Below are 12,387 nucleotides of genomic sequence, written 5' to 3'. Positions count from 1 at the left end.
TAGACTTGAAACCCATATGACACCTGAGATGTTCCGAACACCATTACACGAAATTGCTTTGAGCATAAAACTTCTGCGTCTGGGAGGAATTGGCCAGTTTCTGGCCAAGGCAATTGAACCTCCACCTTTGGATGCTGTGATCGAAGCAGAGCATACCCTTAGAGGTACCTATAAACACAGAACCTACCTAACACATGTTAATTATGCCATTTGTCTTGTCCTGGCAACTAACATGTAACAGATGAATCAAGATACATTTTTGGCAGGCTGTGGTAAGACTTCCAGTGCTACCTTATGTATTTAGTGTGGTCAGTTTTATAAAATGAGCAACATGGGGTAAGAAAGGGGTAACATGAGTCTTCTTTTGGTAAAAAAAAAAAAAAAAGAAAGAAAAAAGAAAAAAAAAAACCCACAAAACTCTTCACCAGTATTTAACAATTAAAATATGAATTACTCACTATCTAGTATTTTATATATATCTGTTAAAATATCTATTTGTATTTTCTAATCATGTCATAGAAGTGGTGTAGTATCATGGGAAAAACTAAGAACATTGGCCAAGGGAATCTGATTTTGAATCCAGTACTCATCTGCTATATGAACTTTAGACTTTGGCTCTTCGCATCTCATTTCTCTCTAAAAATTACCTGTAGATGGCATGAGACTTTAGGGCATATGTACTTATGCTGTTATTTTAGTTTTTATTTTATCTATAGAGTTTGCATGGGCTGTATTCAAGCTTTACAGCTTACAGGACCTAATTCTAGTACCTTCTTCCTATTAGGTGCTCCAGAATTTGGTTTTGTTCTATTTTTGAGTGAAGAGAATTATTGGCTATGGGCATGGTGCTGGCAGTTGACTTGACAAATATTAAAAACTCAATTAACCTTAAATTTTTCATCTTTGCCTCAGTTAAAGGAGTGTTCATTACTGTTTCTGCTCATAAAGAAATATTTCCCCACAGAACTTGATGCGTTAGATGCCAATGATGAGTTGACTCCTCTGGGACGAATCCTGGCTAAACTCCCCATTGAGCCTCGTTTTGGCAAAATGATGATAATGGGATGTATTTTCTAGTAAGTGCTTTGTTTTATTGCTGATACTTAAATGGTAGAAAAACAATTTCAGGATCTTATTCCCCTTACCATAAAAAACAGGATGGGCTCAGAAGAAAAAATTAAATTCTTAGAAGTGGCATACTTGAGATATTAAGCAAAGTATGAAATGAGAATGCATGATAGCAGTAGATGGGTACCAGGGCCCAGCTTTTTAGGGGAAAGAGCACAAGGTTCTCAGAAGGGAAGCGCAGTTCCTCTGAGGAGCATAGTGGTTGTCTTTAAAAGAGAAATGGAACTAGGAAAACAGGTATACTTTATCAGGAAATATTGAAGATTAATTAAGAGATTTGAGAAGATGGGGAAGAGAATAAGGAAAGGAAAAATAAAATACTTGGTCATAATTTATGGTAAATATTCATCCATTAATATCAGGGCTCCTTCATTTTTTTTCCTCTTTCTGCTTCTGGAGGGAGCAACTGTAAAAGTTCTTTGTTAAGCCAGTCTTGGTGCTGATAAAGCAGTATCATAGCCAGTAAAGACTGACCCACAGTGACAGTACGGCTCGTGAACTGCTGGAAAGAAAGTATGAGACTGAATTCTCCTGTCTGTTTCAGTGTGGGAGACGCCGTCTGTACCATCTCTGCTGCAACCTGCTTTCCGGAGCCTTTCATTAGTGAAGGAAAGCGACTGGGTTATATTCATCGAAATTTTGCTGGAAACAGATTTTCTGATCATGTGGCCCTTTTATCGGTCTTCCAAGCTTGGGATGATGCTAGGTATGCATTTGAAAGCAGAAAGTTGTAAAGCTGTGAGAACTCTCTTTAGTTTCTAATGTGTTTTGGGGCTTTGAGAATGACTCTTAAAAAAAAAAAAAAAAAAGAATGACTCTTATCTATTTTAGAATGGGTGGAGAAGAAGCAGAGATACGTTTTTGTGAGCACAAGAGACTCAATATGGCTACACTAAGAATGACCTGGGAAGCCAAAGTTCAGCTCAAAGAGATTCTGATTAATTCTGGATTTCCAGAAGGTATGACTCTCAAATTCTAAGGATCTATCTAAAGTGACATTTATGTAGCATGTGCACGTTGACAGTGCAGTGTCTTTTAGCTTCAGACTTTAGACCCTGTGCTCGTTGAATAACCTCAAATAGTGTTTTGTGAAGTGATTGATCATTCTGCCCACATTTGTGTTTAGACATGAAATTTACCATGTTAAATTTTAAGTGCCTTTAAGTGTGCTGGAGAGTAAGGAGGCTTCGATATTTGATGGAGAGAGAGTAATTTAGCTGTTTATTTCTTATATTAGTTGAGCTTTTAAACTTTTGTTCTCCAACTATATTAAAAGAGCATCATTTCCTAAAGTTGGGAATTGAAGCACACAACTGGACATAGCTGTATTATAGTTGAGAGACAGAGAACATAGTTGGGCAAGATGGCAAATTTCAAAAGGATATAATCTAAGTAACTAGACAAATGTTTTCCTCTGTTGTAAGTGGACTGAATTTGTAATTTTTTAAGTCAAAATCAAAGGAAAAAAGGAAGAACATATCTTATATGATAGAATCCTCACAATAATCCCAAGATACAGATATTACTCTGTTTTATAGAAGAGGAAACACAGAGGTTTAAATTACTTGTCTAAACTCATTCAGTTAAGTGATGAGACTAGAACTTAGGTTTGTCCAGCACAGAATATATCCATGTTCTTAGTGGTCACTGTCATGCTTCTCAACCATGAGGAAGTACTTCTAAAGCATAGTGTGGGTGGAAACATCAGCCCTCATTCCAGTGGGCTCCCCTTGAACTGTCATTCTTCTCTAAAAAAAACAGTTATTGAGGAACAGTAGATGTTCCACTTTACTCACCTGTTAGGTCTGGCTCACTTTTAGCAAGTAGATGATAACCTGAGAGTGAGGAGTTGGCTTTTGTCTTTAAGTAATCACTCGACTCTTATGGTTGAGTCTATAAGAGAATGTAAGTATTTTAGTTTTTGTTGTGGAGACTCAGAATTTCTCCTTGAACTTAAAATGTGGGTGCAAAAGTTCTGAGAAGACAGGAAATCTGAAAAAAGAGGTGGGAAGGAGTCAGTCCTAATTTTCTTAACAAGTTTACATGCAATCCGAGGATTAGCCAGATAATCTGATGTTTTTACCCCATTCCTCTTAACAGATTGCTTGTTGACCCAAGTGTTTACTAACACTGGACCAGATAATAATTTGGATGTTGTTATCTCTCTTCTGGCTTTTGGTGTGTACCCTAATGTGTGCTATCATAAGGAAAAAAGAAAGATTCTCACCACTGAAGGGCGTAATGCCCTTATCCACAAGTCGTCTGTTAATTGTCCTTTTAGCAGCCAAGACATGAAGTACCCATCTCCCTTCTTTGTATTTGGTGAAAAGGTAAGAAAAGATTAGTTTAGAAAAATTTGCATTGAGGGGCGCCTGCGTGGGGCTCAGTATGTTAAGTGTCCAATTCTTGATTTCAGCTCAGGTCATGATCTCAGGGCTCTGTGTTGGGCTCTGTGCTGAGCATGGAGCCTGCTTGAGATTCTTTCCCTTTCCCTCTGCCCAGCACACTCTTCCTCTCTCTCCCCCAACCTCAAAAAAAAAAATTTACATTAGAAATCTACATTGTCATTACTTATTAATGCGCAGTGGGAACGTGAGTTTTTATTTTTAAAACATAATTCAATAAATTATATGGCATTTGACAACCTGGAATGTCATCTGTTTCCTCTTGCCTCCTTTTCCATCTGCAGATTCGAACCCGAGCCATCTCTGCTAAGGGCATGACCTTAGTCACTCCCTTGCAGTTGCTTCTCTTTGCCTCCAAGAAGGTCCAGTCTGATGGGCAGATCGTGCTCGTAGATGACTGGTATGGATTTTCAGATGTGAACTTCAAACCACATTCTTAGAATTGAGGTGTAATGGGATTTAGCTGCTAATCTAACTTTATTTGTGGAATAAACATGACAAAATTTCATGGCAAAAATGAAGTGTTTTATAACATTGTCTCTTCTTGGAGAGTGGTATATCTTGGTAGTACAGTTCATACTTGATAGTCATACCAGTGGAAGCAATTGCATAGGCATTGAAGCTACATCTGCCCCGCATGAATATTACCCTAGGGAATTGGAATCTACTTGAAACTTGGGTACCTTTTCATGTACTCTGTATGTTGGTTAAAGACTACTGGTAAACATGTAGTAAGCACTTGACGAAAAGGGAATAGATCTTAGTTGACAAGTCAGTAGGCTCAGTCATATTCTTGACAATTCCAGCAATGTGAGTCTCTTTCATTCTTTTATTGGAAATGAATGATCTATATTGCTTACAGTATTTTGCTTGATAGACTTCTTGGTTTACAATACCTGCCAGTAGCCTGCAGTGGATCTTAAAAACTGTTACCATTCTTCATACCTGTGTTTGCCTAAGTAGGGTTCATTGCAGGAGTTGAAAGTATTGGTACTTAGTAAGAAGTTAAATTTATTCTATCACTTAACCATGTGTGAAATTGAGAGACAGTAGTCTTTGCTATATATACCCTTCTTTTACCTTACCGTTTTTCTTTGCTTTAGGATCAGACTGCAAATATCTCATGAAGCTGCTGCCTGTATCACTGCTCTCCGGGCAGCCATGGAAGCTCTGGTTGTTGAAGTAACCAAACAGCCTAATATCATTAGCCAGTTGGACCCTGTTAATGAACATATGCTAAACATGATTCGCCAAATCTCTAGGCCCTCAGCTGCTGGTATCAACCTCATGATTGGCAGTACACGGTGAGTACCACAGTAACTTCTCTTTGAACCAAGCAGAAGACAGTAATCTTATACTGGCCTAAAATTCACAGTTAGCTAATAGAGGCCTTGTTTATTTACTTTAAAATTCTAGACAAACACTGAATATGAGATTTAATGCGGGTTAACACATTCAGAAAAAAGGATGTTACTAACTTTTGTCTGTGTTAATAGTATATTGTATCAGTGCATGTCAGAGAAAGTCCAGGGTCGGTCACATGACAGGAAAAGTGACAGAGCCCAAACCATTCTCTTTCCACGGTACTCTTTTGCTTTCTCCAATGAAAAAATGTTGATTGAGGGGTTAAATTGGAGCTTCTTCAAATGAAAAGCCTCAAGGTTCATCTTAGTAGGGGAATGCAAGAATGCAAATATCTTAAGTGTAAAATTTCTCTTAATTCTTAAAATGTCTTATTTGGTTGACTTTTCCCACCTTTTTAATCTTTCTTTGCTTACAACTTTTTATTTGGAAATATTTGATATCTGCCGAGAAGGCAGAAGAATAGTACAGTGAACACCAATAAAGTCTTAGAACCTAAACTCACTAATTGTCAGCGTTCTGTGACACCTGCTTTTATACATTTGTGTGTGCACACACCTACTTTTGCTTAATCATTTGTGACTAAGTTGCAGAGCTTAGGACATTTTACATCAGTATACTTCATGCATCTTTTAAGCACATAGCAATACCATGATCACACCCCAAAATTTTAAATATTAACCTATCTAATATTACAAACATACTAAAATTTTTCTAATCATCCAAGAATAATTCTTTGATCTTCCTTTCAATGATCACTTACTGCATTTGGTTATAAACTGTTAATAATTTTATTATATAGAACTGTGTCCTGTGTGAATTCTGAGTCCCATTTTGCTATAACTAGTTTACTTTTTTAAATTTATTAATCATACACATAGTATTCAGTGTGTACCAGGCACTGTGCCAAGTGCTTTTCTGATATTAACTCATTTTAACATTTTATCTGTGATGTAGGTAGATCTTTTTCCCCTTTAATATGAGTAAGGAAACTAACACAGAGACATTAAGACCCAAGGCTATACAGCCAGTGAATGGTAGGACTGGATTTCAAACTAAGGCAGTAAATAGCTTCTAAAACAGCGCACTTATTTATTGTGTATACTTTCTTCTCCCAGTGGGTCAGATATATAGAATTATTGAGGAGAGTCTTCAAAAAGAAAGATAAAGAAGTGTCATGGGTAGATAACAATTGTAGGTGTTTAGAATAGGAGAGATTACTTTCAGCAGGAAGGATGGTGATTAAGGAAGCTTCACATATAATCCCTGAAGGACAAAATTCCAGAACCTACAAAGGATGGGATAAATATCAGAGTTTAGGATGCATGAATATAATGGTGGCTTGAATTTACAGTAGGGAGAATTGAAATGGGGAGGAGTAGATTAGACAGGTTTGTAGGACAATTGGGAGGAATGGGTAATGGATTGAAATGGGAGGGTGGGAACAGAGGAGCGGTGAAGGAGTGAAGTTAGATCCCAGCTATATTTCTGACTTGAAAAGCTGTGAATTTCATAGTGTTAGTCTATAAGAAAAGCTGCATAGGAAGAATAAGGGTATGCTGAATTGGAGTTGTTAACAAGTGAGACATCTTGATTTATGCAGTTTTTCATTACACCTCGTTTTTTTGTTTGCCACATGAATCAGATTTAGGTGTAAATAAATCACAGGCATTTTTCAAAAACATATTTCAGAGTTAATGCAAAAAAGTACTTGGTGATAAAGATCACACTGCCAACTCCAGGAGCCTCTTACATATTACTGCTTTTGTAGAATGCTATATAGCTGAGGCTCGGTAAGTGAAAAGCCTCGGTACCATCTAAAGCTGTAAGGACCTACTGTCAAAATGTAAGATCTTTGAGAATGAACCAAAAAGAATTTTAGAAAAACAGATGGTTACAGTCGATGCATTCTTCTGTGGAGAATTTTATTTTTAGTCAGATTTTATTTCTTTTTGTATTTGTGCACTTGGCTTCATCTCCTTTATGTATTAAATTTTCAAATATGACTAAATGTTTATGCTTTGTGACTAGTTGAGATGTATTAAGGATGCTTTGCTAAAGTGGTGATTTTGTATTTTCCTAGGTATGGAGATGGTCCACGTCCTCCCAAGATGGCTCGATATGACAATGGAGGTGGATATAGACGAGGAGGTTCTAGTTATGGTGGTGGAGGCTATGGCAGCGGAGGCTATGGAGGTGGTGGAGGCTATGTTGGTGGCGGAGGCTACAGTGGCGGTGGCTATGCTGGTGGCTCCAACTCCTATCGGGGAGGCTATGGCGGAGGCTATAGAGGAGCTGTCAGTGGTGGCTATAGAGGTGGTTCTGGAGGAGACTATAGAGGATCTGGTGGAGGAGGCTACAGAGGTTCTGGGGGATTCCAGCGAGGGGGTGTCAGAGAGGGCTATGGGAGTGGTTACTTTGGACAAGGAAGAGGAGGTGGTGGCTATTAAAACTTGTTATGTCAGTGCCTATGCATAGACAGTTAAAAAATGCATGCAACCTGTTTTCCCAAGTTGTTTATTTGATGCCAGTAAGTAAACCCATTTTCCACCCATTTTGTGGTTCATTATAGTTTAAGGAAACCAAGCATATGGATACATTAGTGGTTTTGTTTATATTATGTAAAATATACTGATTCTGAAACTACCAGTTTGTATTCTTTTCTTTAAGGAGTAAAGATTTGCCTTTAAAATTAACTTGATATTTTCTTGGCTTTAGTTTAATACAATAGAAAATAAAGTATTATACCAAATACTGGTCATGTAGTTCATTGTTGACATTACACATTAGAATAATTATGCAATGCCAGTTACATCTTAGTTTTATGCATCACAGGAAGAATTGTATTGTTTTTCAAAGTATACCAAGTGATACTGTTACTTGTATTTAGAATAAATAGCCTTGAAATGGAATTGTTGTTCTTCTAGTAAATACTGGTCAGTGCACAATTTTACATGAGCCTCTGATCCCTGAATAAAACTTTGGACCTAGGGCTGAACATTTTGACTTTTTCCCCAGTTTTGTCTTTGAAATAATCTGAGACCAAGATCCACATTCTCTTTTCTAAGTTAGTTTGCAATGTAAAAATTAATTTTAATTAGAATTTAAAATTAATCTACAAAATTCTTGAATTAAGGTTGTATTTAGTCAAAGAATGAAGGTAAGTAAAGCTTCACCCATGCATCAAGTTTATTTTCATAGAGATATTTATGTTTTTAACATATTAGGTTTTCAATAAATTTTTACATCGCTTATTTGAGATATAGCACAGTACAGTAGAGATCACAAAGGCTTTGGATTAAATAGAACTGGACTCCTATCTTAAAGCTGCTCTAGGGCCCATGAGTGATCTTGGGCAGGTTATATTTTACATTAGTACCCTTTTCAAAATCTTCTCTATGTCCCTTTTTTTGGTAAGATTTTATTTATTCTTGAGAGACAGAGAGGCAGAGACACGGGCAGAGGGAGAAGCAGGGTCCATACAGGGAACCTGATGCGGGACTTGATCCTTTGGATTCCAGGATCACGCCCTGGGCCAAAGGCAGGCGCTAAACCACTGAGCCACCCAGGAATCCCCTCTATTTATGTGCTTTAGATCACCTGCTGTGATTATCTGATGACTCCTATCTATTTAGAGTCTCAACTCTGTATCCAGCTGAGATTTCCTTTCTGGGCATCAGATCATACTAACAACTGTTTGCAGTTTGACATACATTGCTGCTTAGGTATCCCACAGAAATAAAGAACTCAGCACTTTACCAGACTGAAGAAAACCACCTAATTTACCCTGTGCCCTATCCTATACTCTCTTCCCTGTTTGTTTGTTTAAGTCTCAGGAGTTTCAGCTATTTAATTTTCAAAACTTTATAAATTGCCACATGTAGTTAGTTCTCCCAAAACACCTTCCATTTGTACTTTTGTAAGCCCAACTACCTCTTCTATTCAGGCTATCGATAACTTGGATGTACAGTGATGCAGCAACCTCTTAACTGATCTTCCTGTTGGAAGTCCTCCTGCTGTCTACAATCCATTCTCCATACTACAGCCAGAATAAACATTCCCATTCAAATGTAATACCACTACCACCCACTCCCACCTTTAACCAGTGATTCCTAGAGCCTTGAGAGTAGAGGCTAAACTTCTCACCTCTTCTACTCTAGCCTCAGTCCTCCTTACCGACCATACTGAACTTCTAGCCTTGTCATTGGACCATGCTTTCTCTTGCCTTTTGCACGTGTTGTGAAATCTTGTACCACAGAATGTATAAATTCAGTGCCTCGCTTAACTGGTACTAATTTCTCCACAAACTTCAACCACAAACGAGAAATCAAGATGATCAAGAATGACTGAGATGTCAAATTACATCCCCTAAAGGTTGAAAGAACCACTTCGAGACCTTTAATAATCTTTTAGTCTTTAACTAAAAACCTAAGTAAATGCCTATGCAGATTTCTAGAACCCTTCTCTTTGTGGCTGCCTCCTGTCTGTATTCTGCCCTATAAATTATAGCTATCCTCCCTAAACGGGCCTTTGTCTCTTCTTTTCTGTGAGACTGTGTGTGCTTTGCTTGGTTCTTTCTTCCTCTGCCACGATCTACCAAAGTGCCTCCACAGAGAAAGGCAGAGTGATCTTAGGGCTCATTTGTTTCCCTTATTTTGGTGATTATACAGTTCTGCATTGTTTGTCTGATGGGTGAAAGCTGTTGATTCAGGTATATATATACATACATGCAGAGATACGTATAATTGTGTGGAGATTGTTTTTAAAAAATAGATCATTTGGTTTTCTAGTTGTTTCCATGGGAGTGGGAAGGAAAATCAACTGTCAGACTGTCATAGCTGTAGGTGAAAGTCAAGTCCATTTTAATTGTCAGTCCATTATAACATCATATCCAGAAGTAACTTCTTTGAAAAAATTATCAGACGTGTGGAGATTGCAACCAATGTGTTATGTTTCCTTTCTCAAGCATCCTTCTACAGTTTGCCTAGACCAAAGAGAATATTCAGTTTAAGGGATGTTGCAGCAGGTGCAAGGTGACTGGAAAGTGTTTCCAAAATGAGAGCTGATTGAACCCCTTTCCCATTCAGGAGATGGAAAGTAGCTAGACACAGTAAGGAGGAGAGAATTTGGAGAGAAAGAATCTGTAGACCACCACACACATACATAAGGGTTTGGAAGTATGAGAGTTGGCACTGACCAAATTGAGTCTGCCCTTCTAGAAATTTAGGCAGGAATGAGAGAATAGACCTTTTCTGTCTATGATGACATCTTTACTGTGTAGAAGCTGGAAGATTGTAGCAGTTATGACTCAGCAGCTTTCTCTGAGACTGAGGGTGATGTAGAAGGGAATTATAAAACTCTGTTGGGCCCAGAGCAAGGCCAAAAAGGTAACCGGGGGAATCTGTTGGAAGCCGTGCCGAAGAGCTGTCTGTCAGGAAACTGTTGGCATTGTGTTAAGTAACAGCTACAATTTGATGGAATCTCCCGTGTTATGGAGCTGCACATACAAAACCCTCTGGACATCACCTATGCCAAAGGAACAGACCAGGACAACATAAACAGTGGATCAGTTTAGGGTCAGCACAGACAGACAGCTAGGAAGGACATCAGCTGTGGCAAAGCACCTATTTTTGTTTGTTTTTAAAGAGCTTTATTTTTTAAGATTTTATTTATTTATTCATAGAGATAGAAAGGCAGAGACACAGGCAGAAGGAGAAGCAGGCTCTATGCAGGGAGGCTGACGTGGGACTCAATCCCTGGTCTCCGGGATCACGCCCTGGACTGAAGGCGGCACTAAACAGCTGAGCCCCCCGGGCTGCCCCAAAGCACCTATTTGAAAGCTAGTTTCCCTGCTTCTAATTCTAGAAGCAGAGTTGGATTGTAGGACAGTAAGGACACTAAAAATGGAATTCTGAATTGCACTGAAACTGACGGGTTTTGGTTTTGATTGAAAATAAGGTTTCTGAATTCCACTGGATTTACCTGAAAGATTTGGCCGGGAGACAGGAAAATTTATTAAAAGTGTGTTTGCGTGCCTTAGATATTAGTGGACTGTCCTACTAGGTATAGTGTAAAAGCTGACTCCTGTGGGGAAAATTTACTATTGAATCTTTCAGAGCTAACTGAGGTTATCAGATTACTTCAGTAATAATTTAGCTTTTAGGAAAGAATCTCTTCCTGGGAACTAATTAGGGTGGCCAACTGGAACAAGTTGGTCACCCTAGAATTAATCTTAATGGGCGATCATTCAGGAATCTCCAAACTTTGAAACTGCATATTTCCTTCAAACTAGAACTAAATTTTAAGTAGAGAGGCAATAAAGGAAATTGTCTACATAATCCAGTGTTTAACACTTCTCATTTTAGCTGGTAAACACCTGTGTTTTCCATGTTAACCTATAAAATTGTAAAATAACTATATTTTTAATATTTTAGTAATTATTCAAATGATTGAAAATGTAAAGCTCTTTTTAAAATAATAGGATTTGTTTAACCTAATCTAAATAAAATCTAAATTTTTTATTTAGATTATAAAGTTGCCTGAGTTTTCTGTCAGTGTTTTGTAGAAAAAAACATTTGGTTAAAAACAAGTGTTTAAGGCTTTGACCAAACAATGAAGAATATGTGAAAGGAAGCTTAAATATTACCCAAATCAGTGGGCGTAAGCTTCTTTTTGGCTAAGAGGCTCATTTGAGAATAAATTGAAAGCTGTGGACTGTCCACCAAAAGGCATGTACACAAAATTTACTTAAAATTTCAGTACTGGGGATCCCTGGGTGGCTCAGCGGTTTAGTGCCTGCCTTTGGCCCAGGGTGTGATCCTGGAGTTCTGGTATCAAGTCCCGCATTAGGCACCCTGCATGGAGTCTGCTTCTCCCTCTGCCTGTGTCTTTGCGCCTCTCTCTCATTGATAAGGTTTTTTTTATTTTTTTATTTTTTCAGTACTTCACAGACTCTTGAAACCTGTCTATATATAGATTTGTTTAAGAAACTTAGTTTGGTTTAGTCCCTGAAAGTATACAGTATATTTAGTTTTCTCATTTTTCACCTTAATAATTTAGAAAAATTAGACTCCTCTCCTCAAATGCAATGCCTTTGGTTGTAACTGTTCAGTCTAGAAGATAATACTTAGGCACTTCGGGTGGGTGTCTCACCAAGAATGGCAACTTGCTCCAATAATCAGAGCAGCTTTTCTGTGCCCTGTGCTGCCAGAGGAATGCCTTTCAGTCCTTTGATTTGTAGCCACCTGCTACTTTCACTGCTTTTACTTCATAAACTGAAAACATGCACTAGCATTGTGGGTCCCATTCTTCTCTTCAGTTGAAGCTCTTTCCTAGCTGCTGCTGGCAGAGCAACGGAACAAAGAAAGTCTCCATTCCCACTGCCAGTCTTATAAAAAAGCAAAAAAGGATTAAAATTCATCCCTTTTTGTTTACCATCAGAGTCCACTCTTCTAATCTTGATTTGTACAGTTTTCACCTTCCGAATTCTAAT

The 12,387-nt window shown here is 38.1% G+C and overlaps 1 protein-coding gene across 2 annotated transcripts in view; it reads left to right on the top strand.

Annotated features, from left to right (window-relative positions):
* DHX9 (DExH-box helicase 9) overlaps positions 1-7,647 on the top strand; it is a 59,986-nt gene extending 52,339 nt beyond the window's left edge. For both annotated transcript variants that reach the window (XM_026001153.2, XM_026001154.2), the window contains 8 exons: positions 4-164; positions 965-1,076; positions 1,673-1,834; positions 1,960-2,087; positions 3,229-3,458; positions 3,818-3,933; positions 4,637-4,837; positions 6,979-7,647. In XM_026001153.2, coding sequence (XP_025856938.1) covers positions 4-164; positions 965-1,076; positions 1,673-1,834; positions 1,960-2,087; positions 3,229-3,458; positions 3,818-3,933; positions 4,637-4,837; positions 6,979-7,345 — 1,477 coding nt within the window. In that variant the 3' untranslated portion in view covers positions 7,346-7,647. The remainder of the gene's footprint in view (positions 1-3; positions 165-964; positions 1,077-1,672; positions 1,835-1,959; positions 2,088-3,228; positions 3,459-3,817; positions 3,934-4,636; positions 4,838-6,978) is intronic.
* Positions 7,648-12,387: the final 4,740 nt, after the last annotated feature.

This window comes from Vulpes vulpes, chromosome 13, assembly GCF_048418805.1.
Source record: "Vulpes vulpes isolate BD-2025 chromosome 13, VulVul3, whole genome shotgun sequence".
In the NCBI taxonomy this organism is placed as follows: domain Eukaryota; kingdom Metazoa; phylum Chordata; class Mammalia; order Carnivora; family Canidae; genus Vulpes; species Vulpes vulpes.
Note: the sequence above shows the minus strand (reverse complement) of the source record. Positions and strands in the feature narration are given on the sequence as shown.